At 43.0% G+C, this 19694-nt stretch overlaps 1 protein-coding gene across 5 annotated transcripts in view; it reads right to left on the reverse strand.

Annotated features, from left to right (window-relative positions):
- Window positions 1-19694, reverse strand: part of Cryl1 (crystallin lambda 1) — a 121531-nt gene that overhangs the window by 86587 nt on the left and 15250 nt on the right. For 2 of the 5 annotated variants that reach the window (XM_074043673.1, XM_074043671.1), the window contains one exon: window positions 17129-17179. The exons of the other annotated variants lie outside the window; for them this stretch is intronic. In XM_074043673.1, coding sequence (XP_073899774.1) covers window positions 17129-17179 — 51 coding nt within the window. The remainder of the gene's footprint in view (window positions 1-17128; window positions 17180-19694) is intronic. 5 annotated transcript variants of the gene reach the window in all.

The following is a 19694-nucleotide window of genomic DNA, read 5'->3' on the forward strand; positions in this document are numbered from 1 at the left end:
GGCACATGGGCAATCAAAAACAAATTTAAAACAAAGCTCAGTGTCACCAGACATCAGGCACAGGCAAAGAAAAATCACAATGAGATACCACCACACCCCATTACAATGGGTATTCTCAAACCAACAAATATATAAATAAAAACACAAGTAAGAAATGTTGGGAAAGTAAAACAGCACAGCTGCTGTGGAAAATGGTATGGAGACTCCTCAAAAAATTAAAAATAGGATTACTACACTGTGGAGCAGTGTCACGTCTAGATACGTGCCCATGAGGACAGAAAGCGGGGTCTGAAGACATCTGTACACCTGTGTTCACAACAGCACCGCTCAGTACAGCCAAGAGGTGGACAGATTGACAGTCACATGTTTATAGATGGACAAAAAAGCAAGAGACAGTTTCTAAGCACAATGCAATACTATTCAGCCTAAAGAGCTGGACGGAGAAATGAACTGTGCTGTAGCTATCCATAAAAGGAATGTCATTCAGACTCCTAAAGGAAGGAGATCCTTGGACTTGCCATGACATGGATGAACCTTGGGTACATCATGGTGAGGGAGATAAGCAGACACAAAAGGACAGATACTGTATGATTCAACTCACTGATATGAGGTCCCCAGAGAAGCAGATTCACAGAGAGAGAGATTCACAGAGACAGAAAGCAGAATGGCTGGGAGTGAAGGGAATGAGGAGTTGCTACTTCATGGATACAGAGCTTCAGTTAGGGATGATGGCAAGTTCTGCAGATGGATCAGGGTGATGGGTGCGCAACAGTAAGAATATACTTAATGCTGGACTGGACACTTACAATGGTTAGGACAGTAAGTTTTGTTACATGCTTATTTAAAATTTTTATTACAAGTTCTAAAGATAAAGGGTGAAACAAGTCCCATAGGAGGAAAAATAGGAAAGCAGTGGTTCTCTTCCTCATTCCTAGATCAGCCCCCTGGATTGAGGTGTCTTGGCCAGGCATGGTGGTACACAACTGTAATTCAATCACTTGGTGGGAAGGAGGGCTGAGGCAGGAGGATAGAGTACAAGTCCAGCCTGAGCTACATGATGTCAATTTCATTTGCTCTGAGCCTCACAACTGTGTACCCAGTGCTGCTTATAATTCAAAACCATTAAACCAGGCAGGATATACATATAAACACACACAGCTGCCTAAGACACAACATCCACTCACCAAAATACTTCACAGACTTCGTACCAGCAAGTCAAATTGTTCCTACATCACTTCACATTATGGTTTTTGCCTCTCTTTAAACACATACATCTGAACTGTACATGTTTATGGTCTACCCTGTGATGCTTTGACATGTACAAATATTGTGTAATGTTCAAATCATGGTAAAAATATGTCTCCTCAAACAATTATTATTTCTTTATGGTGAACACATTCGAAATCCCTTCCTCTAGATTTCTGAAAAAATATAGTGTTTTATTACTTGTGGTCCCCTACTGTGCACCCCAGAACTTCTTGCTCCTGTGTAACTGCAACTGAGGACCATGGGTAAACCAGTCTCTACCCCTCCCCCAGCTTTCCCCTACAGTTCTAGAAGATCAACTTTTTTAAACCCCACCTGAGCGAAGCCATGTGGCACTTGTCTTTCTGTGACAGTTTCCATCTTGAAGCTGCCAAGGTTCTTCAGCCCACAGCCAGCAGGAGCACACTGTAGGGGACAGCCAGGGAAAGGCACACCAGGGAGCACAGGGCATCTCAGAAAGAAGGAGCCAGAGAGTACCTGTCATAGGATTGAACGTGCCCTAGGAGATTTGGGAAGCTGTCAAAGGGGCCACTAGAGACTAGTACCTTGGTAAACCTCCTCCAGGTGCAAGTGGCTAGACCCAAAGGAGCAGCACTCACACACATTAGCCAAGAGAGGGGCACTCAGTACTTGTGGTTGGCACAGCGATCCTGCTTTTGTCCATGCTTAGACAAGCTTATGAGATGAATCTCAATGGGTCACAGTGCACAGCGGCCTTGTCTTGGGTGGCGGTCTGTCTGACTACTCTGTTCATCACGTGACCACTCTGCTCTTTGGTTCGGTTTCTGCTCCCTCTTTCTTAAAGCTGGGCATTTTATATTTGACATTAGGTATAAAAGGCGTAACTGTTATTACTGCAAAAACTAACACAAAGATATGTCAAAATATAAATAAACTCCTATATTATGTCATATGGTCTCTCGCTCAAGGGAGGGAAAGGACAAAAAGGCACCTGTAGGTCATCACCACATATGGGCTTAGACTTACTTATTTTTATTTAGACAATACTATGCTAGTTTCTGTAATCAAACCCACATCAATAAGACCTGACATGTCTAATACAGTGTGTTACCCCTGTACAAATGGGAAAAAGTAAGTTTAATGTTCTAGAACAATATGGCTGCTAATTCTGCACAATGCCAACTCAACACAGTAAACTGGAACACTTTTTTCAAATGGCCAGCACAGCTAAAGCTTCCAAACATCCAAGTATAAATATATTATACATTCATTTATTTACATAAAGAGACTAGTAAATAGCAGTCACAACAATGGCTTTTCCAAGTCTTGTGTCATCTAAACAAAAGTACAATTTGATATAAGAACTTTTGTAAATGCCACAAGGTACCCTCACTCAGCACAATTAAAAAAAGAAAAGGAAAAATAAATAAATAAACAAAACTACAGAGACAGCCAGCACACTGGACTTAGTTTTTTTTTGGCAGCATTGGAGTTTGAACTCAAGGCCTTACACTTGTTAGACAGGCGCTCTACCACTTGAGCCACTCTATCAGCCCTTTGGATTTAAATTTTTTAGGAGGAGAAATACATGAGACTTTTGTCCTGTAAGTAATTTGGAAGATCTGCAATGTGTCACCCAAAATACTGTCACATACATATACATATGTATAAGAAGTCCTCCTCAGCACTCATTACACACAAACAACTCACAGTGGGGTACTGGGCACCCCGACCCCCACCCCAACAAGGAGATTTTCTAATTTCACACAGAACACATTCCTTGAAGTAGAGGCTTAGAAAACCAAAGCTAAGTGTATTTTTCATTCAACGCATCAGGAAGTTCATATAAGCTACAAAGGGTCTTTTGTGGCATGCTGGTGACAGATTAGGAGTTCAAAGATGTATGTTTGGCAGCTAAAATGAAGGGAGAACTGGTTTATAAAGTAAAAGCAAGCAAATATTTAAAATACCATCAAGGATGGGGTGTGGTTCAAGTGGTGGAGCACTTGCCTAACAAGCAGGGGGCCTCATTTCAGTCCCCAGGACCACCAAGAGAACTGTAGCAGAACGGGTCACAAGAAAAGGGTCCCTGATAAGCTAAAAAGGGAAAACACATGCTAGCTGTCCCCAGGGGTTCCTGTGACAAGCATGGGTACCTGCAGCAAACCTCCACGAACACAGGCCACGCACTGCGTTACCATGGAGGAAAGCATTGCAAGATCCAAGATTTTTCCTAAATCAGAGTTTTCCTGTCACAGAATGCTTTTGATTCATCTTTCAAAAATTTGTAGTTACACAGCTATGTGCATATACTAAAAACACTGAACGGTATAACTTTAAATTAATTGATTATATGATACATAAATTATATTTTAATAGAGCTCTTGTAACCCAGGCTGGGTAGGAAGTCACTATAGTGTCCAGGCTGTGATCCTCCTGCCTCATCCTCCCAAGTGCTGGGATTACAGGCATGTAATACCATGCCCAATTTGATTTCATTTCCTTGTAAGATATAGCCAGGAATGGGATAGCTGGATCATATGGTAGAGTTGTCTTTAATTTTTGAGGAACCTCTCCATCTGTTCTCCCTAACTGTTGTACCAGTTTACATTCCCACCAAGAATGTATAAAAGTTTCTTTTTCTTCACATTCTTCACAGACCTGAAAAAAAAAAAAAAGAAGTCCAAAAATCCAGGAGGGTGCACACCAGACCCTGAGCAGCCAAAGCAGTCTTGAACAAAAGTAATGAAGCAGGAAGCTCACAATACCTGATTCAAAGATGTACTTCAGAGCCATGGTGACCAAAGCATAATGGCACTGGCTTGTAAGCAGGCAGCAGCACTGGAGCAGCACAGAGATCTCAGAGGAAAGCCCACACAGCTGCAGCCACGTGGCTCTGACGCAGGCTCCAAAAGCTCACACTGGAGAAAGGACAGCCTCCCCAGTCAACGGTGTAATGCAGAAGGCTGAAACTCTCACCCTGTGCAAAAATGCACTGAAAATGGACCCAAGGCCTAAATGTAAGACCTGAAACTTTGAAACTACTAAAGGAAGGAAGATATAGGGGAAACTTCAAGGCATCAATACAGGCAGTTATGTTTTTAGACATGAACTCCAAGGCACAGGAAACAAAAGCAAAAATAGACAAATGGGATTATATCAAACTAAAAAGCTTCTGTACAACCTACAGAACAGGAGAAAATCTTTGCCAACTATCTATCAGACAAAAGATTAACATCCAGAATACATAAGAGAAAAAACAAGAAAAGTAATCCAATTTTTAAATGAAAAACTTGAGCTGGGGTACAGCTCAGTGGTAGAGCTCTTGCCAGGCTTGGGTTCCAGCCCCATGACCACACTGTAAAATTTTTTAAATAAAATTTAAAAGGTGAATAATTTGAAAAAATAGAAATGACCATCAAATACATGAAAAAATACACAATACCATAATCTATGCATTATTTTTAAAGCCTCTAAAATATATTTACCCAATAGTCTTAAGTATTTTGAAGTGAAAAGTGTTTTCAGAATATTACTCTGCCATACAGGCAGAAGCCAAAGTCTAGACTATTCCTTTAAAATCTAGTATTCTTATACACTGTGTGAGTTTTACATTTCAGGAAAAAAGGAAAACATTCCACTATCTGTGTTTTAATAGCAATGATAAGTTATTCAATGTGAATCTACAAATAAACTCATAGCACACAGCTATTAACTATTTACATCATGGTTCTTGTTTGTGTGGACAGGACACATGAACACCCTACCAATTTAAGGGTTAGCAATGCTAAGGCCTATGCTTTTGAAATCTAGTGTTGCTGTTGGGAAAAAAAAAAAAATTGAGGGCTATGGGCATGGCTCAAATAGTAGAGGGCTGCAAGTGGGAGGCCCTAGGGGGAAGATACATAATTCCTGAATCTAATCAATTTAGCTTTAAAAATAAAATAAACTACAGATACTTAAGAAATAGATGAAAACAAAAGAAATGTTTCTTTTTTCTTCCTCCAAGTTTTGCCTATTCATTTTGGTGTCCTCTTGGGGTACCACCAAGGCCCAGGGAGTCTACAGAGTTGCCCAAGGACATGATCTGTCTGAAGCATGACTGGGGCTGAAACCAGTCTTCTGGATATTTTCTCTTAAACTGCAATTAATAGGAACCACTTCTTCCCCACTCTTCCCACTGTACTACATTGTCTCTCATTACAAAAAAAAAAAATCTTACCCCAGCCCCACCAAAAAAGGAAAAGAAAGAACTTTGTCTAGTAAAATTCCCTTACAGGGCACAGTTTATTGACTTGCCCTCTGAAAACTCAAGGCCACCAAGGGAGAGGACAGTGTACACATTTCCCCACTTCAGACTGCAGAGCTTGAATTAGAGTTCCAGGCTCCCATTTTCCCATCAGGGTGCCCCATTACACCTGCCAAACAGGCTTGCCATGCTGGGTCCCATATGAACTTCACGGACTAGGCCCAAGCCTGGAGCTGACCCAGAGATCCTACAGGCTAACCGGCCACTTGCTCCTGAGGTGGCACAGGGCAGTATTCAGTGAGGATCCACCTAGTGGCCTGGGCCAGGGCAGAAGCAGCAATACTGGAGTAACCACAAGGGACTCTATGAAGACAGGACATGAAAAGGACCTGCTGCTGAAACAGCCACCCTCAGAACTACAGTGCATCACCAGAGCCTGTGTTGTCTGAGTGTTGGTGGTTTGAGTGTCCTCTGAACAATGTCCCACACTACCACTGAGATGTTACAGAGCTGCCTTCCTGTCCCCCATCCCATCCTCCAGTCTCCTGGAAAGAGGAAAACAGAACACCTCTGTCCTTAACCTTGAGGGGCCCAGCACTACTTTGCCTGGAGATTAGACAGCTCCTTGCTGAGGTGAGCTGCAACAAAGCTGCCTTGCTCAGTTTTGAACTCCAAGTGCAACTTCTATCAACTCCAGCTATGGCAATGGCTAAGCCCAGGAATCCACAGCACTGGTAAAAGTCAACCGCACTGCCATAATACAACAGAGTACAGACGCTCAATCCCTGCAGAGCTGTGTCTTATTGCCAGACAAAAGTCATGTGTCAATTAAAAGCATCTGATGCTGCAGACCAGGGAGTGACAGACTAAATATAGTGCCTACTCCTTTTCTGGAGCCATTTTCTTCTCATGATTTAAGAAATGCAAAAAAAAAAAAAAAGTAGCTAGTAAGCACAAAGCCCTGGGTTCAATCCCCAATACTGCACAAAAATAAAACATTTTAAAAATTAAAAAGTAGAATAAACATCTCCATGTTTCTACCACCCAGAATGAAGCACCATCAGTCCTGCCATATTTGCTTTTTGTCATTTTTTAAATAAACAAAACATTACAGATAACTTTGGTTTTGGTGGTAGTACTGGGGTTTTGAACTTGGGCCTTGCACCTGCTAGGCAAGTACTCTATCACTTGAAGCCAGTTCCAGCCTTACAGATAAATTTCTTTGAGCTGCCACCCCCATCTCTCACACTATCTTTCTTCTGAAATCACAGAGTGTCTTTATTGTTATTTATGTTTGCAAAGCTAGGAATGGAATCCAGGGCCTCATGGGTGTGCTAGGCAAGTTTTCTGCTGTGAAGCTATGCTATCCCTCTCAACATCCCACCTCCAGCCCCACATTAGCCTCTTTTAAGTGCCTAAGCCTGGCAATCTAACAAGGACCCAACTCCATCCTTCAGGAATGAAGGGCCTAATATGCCTAAAAGGGCCTCCATCAAGCTTTTGTAGGCCAGCCATGGCCTACAGAATACTTTCATTAAGTCAAAGCAACCTTTTGGCCTTTCTTCCAAAAGTACTGAGTCAGATTAGATAAGTAATGGGTGCAAGGAGCCTCTAACTTCCTAGCTCCTGCCAAGCCATCCCTACAGAGGAGAGGGAAACACAAAGCAGTAATCAGAGGTGGCACAACCCCAGCCTTCTGCCAATCACACCCAGGATGGAGACTGTACAGAAGTGACTGGATCATGGCCCTACCTGCCCTAGGCAGGAAGTGGGGAGAGGGGAGAGATGTGATCCCCTGGAGGTCCCTGCTGTGTGTGCCTGGGAGAAGCCAGTGAAGGGTTGCAGGAGCTTCCCAGCACATCCACATAGACTCTCAGGCTCTCTCAAAGCTAGCACATGTACATGCCACTCACCAAGTCCACCATTTGGCAGTGTTTTGTGCCAATTAATTCATTCTGACTTTTTATTAACTATTTTGTAAAAACTTATGTGTTGAGCTTTGTGAGAGAGGTACATAATCAACTGGAAAGGTAAGACTATCAACTGGAATTTTCTTTTTCTTTCTATAAGTACATAGTAATTATACATATTAATGGGGTTCAGTGTACTATTTCCAATCCATGCACACAGTGTATACTGATCAAATCTAACCGCCCTTTTCCCACCTGCCCCCCCCACTTCCCAATCACTATCCTGTGTTCAGACTGACATTTTTTACTTCCATATGTGAGAGAAAAAGCACTATTTGTCTTTCTGTGTCTGCCTTATTATAATAACTCAAAATCCTGCCATTTTGCTGCACTGACAGGATTTCATTCTTTTCTGTGGCTGTGTGCAGCCATACTGCATTGTGTATAAGCACAACATTTTCTGCATCCATCCCTCAGTGTGCTTGCAGGGTGGTTCCATATCTTAGTTACTGTGAATAGTACCACAAACAACATGGCAAGTGCTACCTCTATGATATACTGACTTAATTGCCTTTGGAAATGTACCCAGAAGTGGGATAGCTGTATTATATGGTAGATCTATTTTTAGTTTTGGGGGGGACCTGCATATTGTTCTCCATAATAGCTGTACTAATTTATATCCCTGCCAACCATGTATGAGTCCTTTTTCCCCCACATTCTCACCAGCAGTTGTTATTTATATAGATAGATAAATGGAGATAGATAGATAGATAGATAGATGATATGGATAGATAAGTGTTAGATGATAGATGGATGATAGATAGATAGATAGACAGACAGACAGACAGACAGATAGATAGATAATGTAGCTGGAGTAGAACTTGTACACCTCCTAGGATGGTGCAGTACCACCTGTAAGTTTTAACAACAGGCAGGAGTGTGCTAGTAAATGACTGCAATACATGAGTACCACCTCTAGAGGTCAGCCTAACACTATGCTGCAAAATAAGATACTTGCATCCCAACCAGTAGTTAAATTTCTATCTAAAATTAGGGGGTGAGGAGAGGAAGGGAAGGAAGGAGAGAAAGAGACAGAGATAAAGACAGAGAGAATAACAGAAATAGAGAAAATGGGCCCTCATCAAACACCAAATGTGTCAGGGCCTTGACCCTGGACTCCTCAGCCTCCAAAATTGTGATGAAATAAACTTCTGTTGTTTTTTTTTTTAAATAAATTACCCAATCTCAGGTATATTTTTATAGCAGCTCAAATAGATTAACACACCCAGTAATAAAAGTATATACATGAAAAAATGTAAAATAAAATTAGAGGAAAATGTTAACAATTCTCACTGTAAAGTAGAATAAGGACAATTCTTCATATTTCTATTTTTAAGTTTTATTCAAAATGAATATTTTAATAGGTAAGCACAGTGGAGGAAATGGAACCCTGGTACCCTAATGGTAGGAGTGAAATAAGGTACAGCTCCTATAGAAAGCAGGATGGTGGGTCCTCGAAAAATTTAAAACAGGGCTGGAGTGGCTCAAGTGGTAGAGCGCCTGCCTAGCAAGCACAAGACCCTAAATTCAAACCTCAGTACCACAAAAATAAAGAGAAATTGGAACCAGAGCTACAGTATGATATGGTATATATCCAAAACAACTGAAAGCAGGATCTCAAAGTGATATTTGCACACCCAGCCAGTGTGGAAGTGTTCAAAACAGAATAAGGATGGAGAGACCCAAGTGCCCGTGCACCAGTGAATGGGTAAGAAAAGCATACAGTGAGCACAATGGAATATTGCTCATCCCTAAGAGGAAGAAAACCCTGCCACACACCACAGCGTTGAGACACTTTGAGAGCGATATGCTAAGTGAAATAAGCCCTTCCTAAAAGACAAATCCATGTGGCTCCACCCTGCGACCAATGTAGAAAAAGGAAAGTAGATTGTGGTGGTAGGGGTTGGAGTAAAGGGAGATGAGGAGATGCTGTTTACAGGGTTCAGAGTTTCAGTTTTAGAAGATGAAAAAAGGTTCCAGAAATTGGGTACACTACAGTATGAACCAACTTGGCACTACTGAACTGAACACTTCAAAATCATGGTAAAACTCTGTGAGAACTAGAATTCAAAATGAATCAATTTAAGGAATAATCAGCTTAAAGATTTTGTAGAGTGAGTTAGAAAAGCATTTTGGGTAGTGTGTTCCAACTGATTCACAGAATAATCAGGCAGGACTTCAAATTCCACATGGTAAACATTTATCTCTGCTCCCTCCAGAAGCCTCACTAAAACCAGGTCAAAGATCACAGAGGACAAAATGACAAAAGCTGTTAACTTTCTGGAGATGGAAAGTAATGTGAAAGTGGTAAGGTGATGGCTGAGTGGAGTAGAGGAAGCTGGAACTTCAGTGTGCAAAGAGGCAGTGCCACTGGGAAGCAGTCAAAGTGCCCCCAGGTTTCTCTACATGCAGATCAGGCACACAGGAGGCCTGGCAAGGTCAGAATTTGCAGGCACCAGACAGAACAGACATTGTGAGTGAGGGCCTGAGTCCCTACCACTCACTCCTAAGGACATTAAACCAGAGTGGGCAGACAGTGCTGGGCAGGATGCAGGGGTGGAAGGGGGCGGGGTTGAGATAAAGTGTGCCTACAGAAAGGTGAGAACACACACACACACACCTCATACATATTACACACAACTCATACACACAATGGACTCACTAATTTCACACACCCCCATGCTAAACCATGCACCACACAGCCACTGTGCCACATAGCACATTGCATACACTTACTACATGTCACAATCCACACACACCATATATGCACACCCCGCAACACACACACACACACACACACACACACACACACACACTCTCTCTCTCTCTCTCTCTCTCTCTCTCTCTCTCTCTCTCTCTCTCACACACTACCCTCCGGAACCTTTGTTTTGCAACCAAAATGGTGGGCAGAGATTGGAACATCCTTTTCAGGAGAAACGGAGGACTCAAAAGAAAGCGATGCTGACATATGAAGATCCCAGGGAGAAGCTGGCTCCTGGCTGTGGGCCAGGAGGTGGCTAGTCCTGTCCAAGCACACAGACCCCTCTGTGTCACCAGCGCCTCCATCTTCAATGAATGCTCCATGCGGTGTCAGTCACTAAACTGAAGTTAAAGACAGGCTCAAAACAAAAACAAGCTGTACAAGATGCCCATGGAGCAACAGCAATGTCAGGACTGAGAGAAAACTTCATAACCTGTTATGACCTCAGAAAGATTAGAAAGGTTTGTGAGGAGAAAACCTACAGAGAGGGAAATGGGAAGTTAAATATGGGGTGGTAAAAGCAGAAATTTTGACAAAAAGCTGGAAGACAAAAGTGCGGACCTCACTGAGGAAGGTCAGTCAAGAGATGGTCGAGAGACGAGAAGGTACGAAAAAGATAGATGGCTCTAACACCCCAAGTGGCCTAGTACGTGACTAATGAGAGTCTGAGAACAAAAGGATGGTGGGAAGAGGCAGGGAGGAAGTTATCAAAGGACCGGAACCTGAGAATACGTGTTTCCAGGTTAGGCCCAGGGCCTGCATGTAGGGAGACCTGGCACATAGGGAAACTTCACATGAAGACTTGTCTTTATGATAGCAGTTAATTAATAAGAATTCTAAATACAGGTTGAGCATCCCTGATCCCAAACTCCAAAGGCCAAAACTGAGCACTGCCATAATGCCACACACGGAAAGTCCCATGCCATAAAATCATTTCATGCACAAATCATTAAAAAAAATTGTACAAGAACACTCAGACTGTGTGCATGTATTGGCTGTAACATAAATGAAGTCCATGTTTGGACTTGGGTCTCTGCCCTAAGACATCTCATTATGTAAATGCAAATATTCCAAAAAGTCTAAAAGCTGGCAATCTGAGATACTGTGGTCCCAGGCATTGAGGTGAGGGCCATGCAACCTTCATAGCAGGTGGGCCCTCAGCCCAACCTCGGGCACTGCCACAGTGTTGCGTGGCCTCTTTTCATCCTCATCCCTGCAGATCATATGGTGGTGTCAACCAGCTTGGCCAACTGCCTAAACTAGGACAACTCCTTAAAAAAATAGCTACAGGAGCCAGATGTCGGTGGCTGACGCCTATAATCCTAGCTATTCTGGAAGTGCAGATCAGTGGGATGGTGGCTCAAGGCCCAGGCCAAAAAAAACCAAGCGAGACCCTACCTCAAAAAAATACCCAACACAAAAAGGGCTGGTGGAGTGGCTCAAGTAGTACAGTGTCTGCCTGGCAAGCATAAAACCCTAAGTCCAAACCCCAGTGCCACCAAAAAAAAAATTCATCTGCTTACAGCCTTCTCGGGCTGGCTCCCATCGCACACCTCCCTTGCCTAACTCCCTACACACCCTGGAAGCTAAATAAGTGGACACAGATACCAACATGTCAGAGCTAAGTATTTTATTGCATTTAATTTCAACTCCCTTATGAAGAACATACTATTAGATCTCCACATCAACTACAGTTTGGGTACTGAGTCCCCAGTGGCCATGAATAAGGGCTTGGTTCCTAGGATGGCCCTTAGCTTACTCTTGGGGGGGACTGTGGGCCACCAGCCCCTTCTTGTTCTCTTGCTTCCTGACTCATGATGCACACCTTACCTGCAATCCCCACCCAGTACCCTAGAGGTCCAAGGCAACTGGCCAAACAATCATGGATGTCCCCCAAAGCCACAAGCTAAATAACCCATTTCTCTTATAAGTTACTTATTTCAGGCATTTCGTTATAGTAGCACAAAGTTGACTAATTGAGCATCCAGAAGAAAGGAACCAAGGCTCCGAAAGTGGCCTGGCATCTAAGCTTGAGCCAGATCTGACGCCAAAGCTCGTGATGAGGGTCATGGAGTCCCCCCAGCCCCCATTTGCCCTGTACCCCACATTTCTTTTTGTAGTTCACTGTCTGCTTCCTGCCTATAGGACAAGGAAGACATGCAAGCCCTGAGGAATAAAGGTGGTGGCCTGCATCTCTCCTAGCAATCTCAGCCTGTTGTGGACTCTCAGGAGAGCTGTAGGCAGCTCCCGCCCTCTCCCTGAGTCCTGAAGAGCTGAGCCAGCGAAAGGCAAGGGACAAGAACCAGCATGGGGCACCCAGTGAGACCAGGCTCGCCCAAGATTTCTCCAGCCACAGAAATCCTGCAGCACCACAGGCAAATAGCAGAGACAGTAAGGAAAAGAAAGGCCAGGCCTCCCCTGCGTGGATGGCTTTGATAACCATGCTGCTGCTGTCCCAGCCCTGATCTGGTCTCTGCCAATGAGTACCCCTCAGAGCCCTCCAATTTCACATGAACAGGCTAAGCTGGTGTCCCACAAAAAGTATGTGACATAGCCAGAAGGCCCTCACCAGAGCCTGAATGGATGGGGCTATCTACTCAGAGGTGGATTTTTAGCTCTAAACTATACACTAAATAAACCTCTTTTCTTTATAAAAGTACCCAGTCTCAGGTATTTTGTTACAGCAACACAAAATGTACTAAGTCTGAGTAAATGAGGCAGGAATCACACCATTCTTAAGTCTAGATCCTTAATATTAACTGTCTTCACAGCCTTACTTACTTACTTACGTGACTGTCAACATACAAGGAAGCACACAAGGTTGTAATAAAAGCATGCATCCGCCACATGTTCAGTAAAAGTCACTCATAAGGCTTCCAACTAAAGAAAGCCAGAGTATTCTCACTGCTGCCCAGGTTTTTTGTTTGTTTGTTTGTTTGTTTGTTTTCAGCAGTACTGGGGTTTCAACTCCAGGCATCACATTTGCTAGGCAGGCATTCTACTCTTCAGCCACTCTGCCAGCCCTCTCCCCAAGTTTTGAAATGTGCAGTTAGCACATACGACTTTTACAAATCAGATAAAGCAAAGCTATTTCTGTTTGGGAAGAAAAACAAATAAGGGCAATGAAGCAATCATTTGAGCTGTTCTAATGACAGCCAAGTGACAGCAGAACCTGTGAACACAGAGATAAGTCTGGGTTGAATGACCCAGCTGAGCCCATCACCGTGAACTTTTAACCATTGGACCCTGGGTTATCCTGAGCCTCTCCGTCACGCAGCAAGGTTTCATCACCTGCCCCTTGGACCCTACTTTTAAGTAATTAAACTACCAGCGACAACTGTATGTAAGGATAGGGTCTCTCAGCCAAGTGCCAGTGGCTCACGCCTGTAATCCTACCTACTCAAGAGGCAAAGATCAGGAGGACTGTGGTTCAAAGCCAGCCCCAGACAAATACTTTGCAAGACCAGATCTTGAAAATACCTGACACAAAAAAGGCTGGAGGTGTGGCTCAAGCGTTAGAGTGCCTGCCTAGCAAGTGTGAGGCCCTGAGTTCAAACTCCAGTACCACAAAAAAAAAAAAGATGAATAGGGTCTCTGTTTAGTTTCTGTAATGTCCTTCAATAAAACAGAAAACATTTCTCCTATATGTCTTCCACATTATTTTTTATATTTTTATATAGATTGTTTATATTTGCTGATAATTGTAGTAAATTTTTTTCTGTCTGTGGTCAATGTTTAGAAAAACAACTGCTTTTTCTTCTACCTGACATGTTTGGTCCACCCTTGTAATTTTGCCTACAAAGTCTATGTTCAAATTTTGCCTTATCTGTATATTCATGATCAATTTGGCTGAAACTATTCAAGTTCTCACAGATGTCAAGTCTTACTTATCTATCACTGATCTATTCTCTTAACTGGGGGACAATAAATATTACAGGTTCTGTAGGTACAGAAAAGTCACATTTACAACATGACTGTAGAATGAAAGACAATCTGTCAACAAATGGGTACAGCTATGTGTCAATAAAACTTTATTTATGGAATGCTCCTAGAAGACAGGAATTGGGACTGAAGACTTGAGATTACTTCCTGCAGAAGTGGAATTCTCCCGGCAGCAGGATGGCTATGGAAAGACAGACCCTAGAATCAGGGGTGGTTCTAACCTCCGAGACCTAGCCAAAGATTGATGTATCAGTTACCTGCCATCCTCGTCACAATCCTGGGGCTTCATCATCTTGGCTGGCCCAGCAGGGCTGTAGTGAGATGGTGGTTGTCTTGGAGGCTGCTGAGCTGGGTTGGCCTCACTCATCTGTCTAGAGCTCGTGCTGGGTAGGGCTGACGAGCACCTGGCCTGACAGGAGGGAGAAGGAGGAAGGACGCCCAACAGCAAGTGAGGCGTATCAGTGCATAGGCACCTTTCTGACTTTCTGTTGAGTCATGATGGCTAATGTCCTGTTGGCTAGTTCAAGCCCATAGCCAAGTCCAGGGTCAGGGAGAAAGAGCAGAAAAGTGACATTGCACCATGGTAGCACAGGCCTATCATCTCAGCGGTTGGGAGGCTGAGGCAGGAGGATTATGAGTTTGAGGCCAGCGTGAGCCAGACCCTGTCTCAAAAAAACAAAAGTCACACTGAAGGGGATAGCAAATAGAGAAAGGAGCAATTTGTAGCCATTTTATGGCCCACAATCCCAGTTATTCTAGTCAGGGGCCATGTGAGGAAAACTAAAAGTGAATTTCAAACAGGAGCACAGAACAGCCTAACCCAGAGGAAGCCCAATGGAACAGAGTTCAAGATAAACCCTGGACCAGGGCAGGAACAAGGGCAGCAATCCAAAGATCAGACATTGGTCATGGACAATGCCTGAGCCCAGGGCCAAGGTCAGTTACTTCAGAGACAGAGGGCAGGCAGCCACCTTGCTTGAGAGCCCACTTCTGATGGTTTATGAACTCCCATCTGTGTAAATTGCTGGGTCGTTTTCAGAGGGAGCTGAGCACCTGCATGACCACTTCCAGGGCTGGGGAGGTGGCATGGGAGAGGCTGAGACCACGATTTCAGGCTGGGACCCAAGCCAGACAGGGCAGTCTGTCCAACCCTGGCATGGGTGGGCAGTCGCTGAGATGTACACAGGCCTGCACCAGAGTGTCCTGGTCCCCGGAGGGCTCAAATGGCCTATGCACTACACAGAAATGACACTGGCTGCAAATCATGAGAAGCACACACCCAGACTAATAGGTCATATTATAATTTTGTTTACTTGCCTTCTGCTCTTTGGCCTCTGAAATTCTTGCTTGAGACCTAATATGAGCCAAGCACTGGGTGCACAGTGGAGAACAAGGGCAAAGTGAGGTGTGGCTGGTGCCAGTCAGGCTGCCCTCCCAGTGCAAAGTGTGAACACGCTTTGTTGTGAGTTTCTTATTATGCCACCTTGTTGGAAAAAAGATTAGTCTTGGATAACAGCTTTTTTTTAATGAAAACTAGGGTTTGAACTCAGGACCTCAGGCTTATTAGGCAGGTGCTCTACCTACCATGACTTCAGCCCTGCATTTTTTTAAAATTCACTGAGTTCCCTTGGCATGGTATGAGTTGTAAAAATTCTTTAATCTTCTAACATCTTATTATTTTTTTAAAAGAACCAATTTAACCAGTTTATCTTCACTTTTACAAGATTGTAACCAACATGTACTATTTCTACTGTTCTAGAAGAGTAGTTGCAGGGTATGATAGCATACACCTGTAATCCTGGCACCCAGGAGGCTGAGGCAGGAGGATTATGAGTTTCAGGCCAGCCTGAGCTACAAAGGGAGACCCTGTCACAAAAACTAAGGGCTGGAGATGTCAGACAGTGGCAATGCTCTGAGTTTGATCCCCAGAACAACAACAACAACAACAACAAAAATAGTGTTTAATAGGTCTAGCATACACAGGATTTTCTGAAAATTTCTAGTGAAATTTCAACTACATGGCATTTCCTACTATAAGATGTTAACAAGAATCAGAATGTGCAAGAATGGGAGAGAGGGTAAGAAAAAAAAAAGCCTATGAAAAAGTATGCCCAGAATAACAGCTCTGGAGGCTCTACAAAATGTCCCTGTGACTCAGAACCTACTAAGTAATGCCTAGGACCTTCACTCTCCAGGCTCTGCCTCCTGCCTATTTCTGCATCCATAATGGCCGCTACAGAAGTCATGTGGCATCGAGAAATGAGACACAGAAAGCAATGCAAGGTTCTATCCTAATGGCGCCAACAACCTAAAGTGGTAGATGAAGAGCACAAAACAGGGTCAGGAAAGATACCCAATGGCCACAAACTATATAATTCAACCCAAGGAGATCCCATTTATATAGTATTCCTCCCTTATCCATGGCTTGGCTTCTTCAGTTTCAATAACCCATGGTCAATGACAATCCAGTTCACCTACCTTTTATTACAGCATATTGTTATTCTATTTCATTAGTAAGTATTATTGTCAATTCATACCGAGCCTAATGTATAAACTAAACCTTGTGATAATATGTGCATATGGGAAAAACACAGGATCTCTAGAACTCACTACTGACCATGGTTTCAGGCAGATCTGTTGGAACAGATCCCCTGTAGATAAGAGGATAGTGCTGGTTCACCTGATATTCTTTTTGCCTAATGTGGCCCAGGTGGTTGTAACCTCAGGTCTACAACATCTGAGGACCATGAGGCAGTATAGTACAACTGTCTAGCAAGGCCCAAGTACTAGAGTTCAAACCCCAGTACTGCCAAAAACAAACAAACAAAAACAAAAATCAAAAGAAAAAAAATACAGAAAAGGAAGGAAGGAAAAGAAAAAAATAGCTCCTATCTAAGCCAACTTGTAGGCTAAGCGAAAGGCATTTAACCTGGTTTTAAAAGGAAAAAGAGGGGAGTGGTTCAACGGCAGAGCACTTACCTAGCATGTATGAGGCCCTGGGTTCTATTGTCAACACGGGGTGGGGGGCGCCTAAAACAGTGCAAAGGATTTTCTATTAGGAACTTTGGGGTTTTCTCTTATTTAAAACTGGTTTAGATCAGGCTCCACAAAATACAAGGTAAAATAACAGCATTGAAAACCCGTTAGCCCACAGGCCAAAAGTTTCGGTATGGTCTGTAAGCTAAAAATGCTGTAAGCTAAAAAATGTTTCGGTATGGTCTGTAAGCTAAAAAAAGGTTTTGACGCTGTTAAATGGCTTTTTTAAAAATATCAAAAGAATAGTAATATTTTGTGACATACAAAAAGTCCACGAAAGCCCAAGTTCAGTGTTAGTCCGTACGTGCATGTTATGGAGTACAGTCACACCCATTTGTCTACAGATTATCTATGACCACCTTCACTCTCCAGCCAGAACTTGAAGCAGAGGCCACACAACCCCTCAAATGCTAAAAGACTGACATCTGGCTTTATAGGAAAAATCTGCCAACCCTGGAACTCGCTGGGGCTGCTTAAAGCCTGGCTTAACCAGAGATTTGGGTTCTCCTGGTCCCTGGGCAGCCCTTTCAATACTGGGAGAGCTAGAAAGCTACTGTCACTCAGCTCCAGAGCCACCAACCACAAACACGATGGTCAGAATACCAGTGCCAATCTGAGGCCTGCTGCAAAGCCAGTGTTGCCATTCAAAAACACAAGGCTGAGGAACTTTTCTCAACTATGTTTTATTTCCAACGTGGGGCTGGCAAAGCTCTTCCTTACACCAGCTATTAACATGGAGTGAAATACGAATTTAACAAAGCACAGGTGCTCCTCTTTGGGTTCCATCAACTGCAGATGGAAAATAATTGGACAGACTCTCTTCTTATCATTATTCCCTAAATAATAGTCTAACAACTATTTCCATAGTACTTACCCTGCATTGGGCTAGTGTACTCGTGAGAGGATTTATGTCTATGGGAGGATGTGTGTAGGTCCTAGACAAACGCTACGCCAGGTTATAAAAGGGACTCAGTGGAGAAGCTGAGCATGACTATATATATGATTTTACTTATTTAAAAATTTTAGTCCCTAAAATTCCCCCAATGGCTTTTTGATTATCAATAAATTACTTTTTAATGCTCCAGAAAAAATATCCATTAAACCAAATACTAAGCTGTTTGTGTTGCCATGCTTCCTACTTTTTAAAAACAAGTTGAGCTGGATGCTGGTAGCTCACAGCTGAGATTTGGAGGATGGCAGCTCGAGGCCAACCTGGGCAAATAGTTCACAAAACCCCATCTCTAAAATAACCAGAGCAATATGGACTAGAGGAGTGGCTCAAACAGTAGAGCATCTGCTTTGCAAGTGTGCATCCCTAAGTTCAAACTCCAGTCCCACCAAAAACAAAAACAAAAACAAAAAAACTCCTATTCAACCTGACGAAATTCTTTGCCTCACAGTATCTTTTTTATACTTAGTAGTCTCTCAAGAGGTGAACTGTCTCCTGGATTACAACAGCAGGACTACATGGCTTTCAGCAGTTTTTGCTGAGACTTAAAATTAAAGCCTCTCTGAAGACTTCTACTTCCCATACCATGGTGGAGAAGAATCACTGAAAGGTCTCTTTACAAAGCCAATGGATCCTGCATAAGAATAATTTTTATGCATCAGGAAGTCACAACAAACAAGGAAAAATTTCAAGATTTCCCATTAAGCTAAAAATTTTTTATTTTTTTTTTTATACAAGAATTTGGGGTTGGAGTGTAACTCAGTGGTGAAGCATGTGTTTAGTATGTGCAAGATCTTAGGTTCAATCCTCAGCAGCAATAAAAAGGAAAAAAGGAAAGGAGGGAAGAAGAGGGATGGGAGAGAGGGGAGGAGAGGGAAAGAAGAAGGAAAGAAGGGAGGGAGGGTAGAAGGAAGGAGGGAGGGAAAGAAAAGAAGGGAGAAAAGAAAAAGAACTCAAAGAACATATACAGATGGCAAATAAGCATACAAAAAGATGATCAAGATCCCACAGCATCAGCAAATTATAATAAGAACACACATTAGTCTCACTAAAATCCATAACACTGTTAGCACCAAGCAGTGGTGAGGAAACAGCAACTCTCACTTATTGCTGGTGGCAAGTGAAATGGTACTGGCTTCTTACAAACCAAATATATTTTGGGGGGGGGGCAGGTACTGGGGTTTGAACTAATGGCCTACACCTTGAGCCACTCCACCAGTCCTTTTTTCTGATGGGTTTTTCAAGATACGGTTTCAAGAACTACATTGCCTGGGTCTGGCTTCAAACCGTGATCCTCCTGATCTCTGACTCTTGAGAAGCTAGAATTACAGGCGTGAGCCACCCGCGCCCAGCTCCAAATACATTCTTACCATTCCAGCTGACAACTGTGATTCTTAGTATCCACTCAAAGGAGTTGAAAACATATCCACTCAAGAATTTGCAATGAATATTTACAGCAAGCTTTATTCGTAATTCCCAAAGCTTGGGATCAACAAAGATGCCCTTTACATCCAGGCAACAGAGTACATTCAGTGCTGAAGTGTAATGAGCGATCTATGA

This window comes from Castor canadensis, chromosome 10 (assembly GCF_047511655.1).
Source record: "Castor canadensis chromosome 10, mCasCan1.hap1v2, whole genome shotgun sequence".
Taxonomy (NCBI): Eukaryota; Metazoa; Chordata; class Mammalia; order Rodentia; family Castoridae; genus Castor; species Castor canadensis.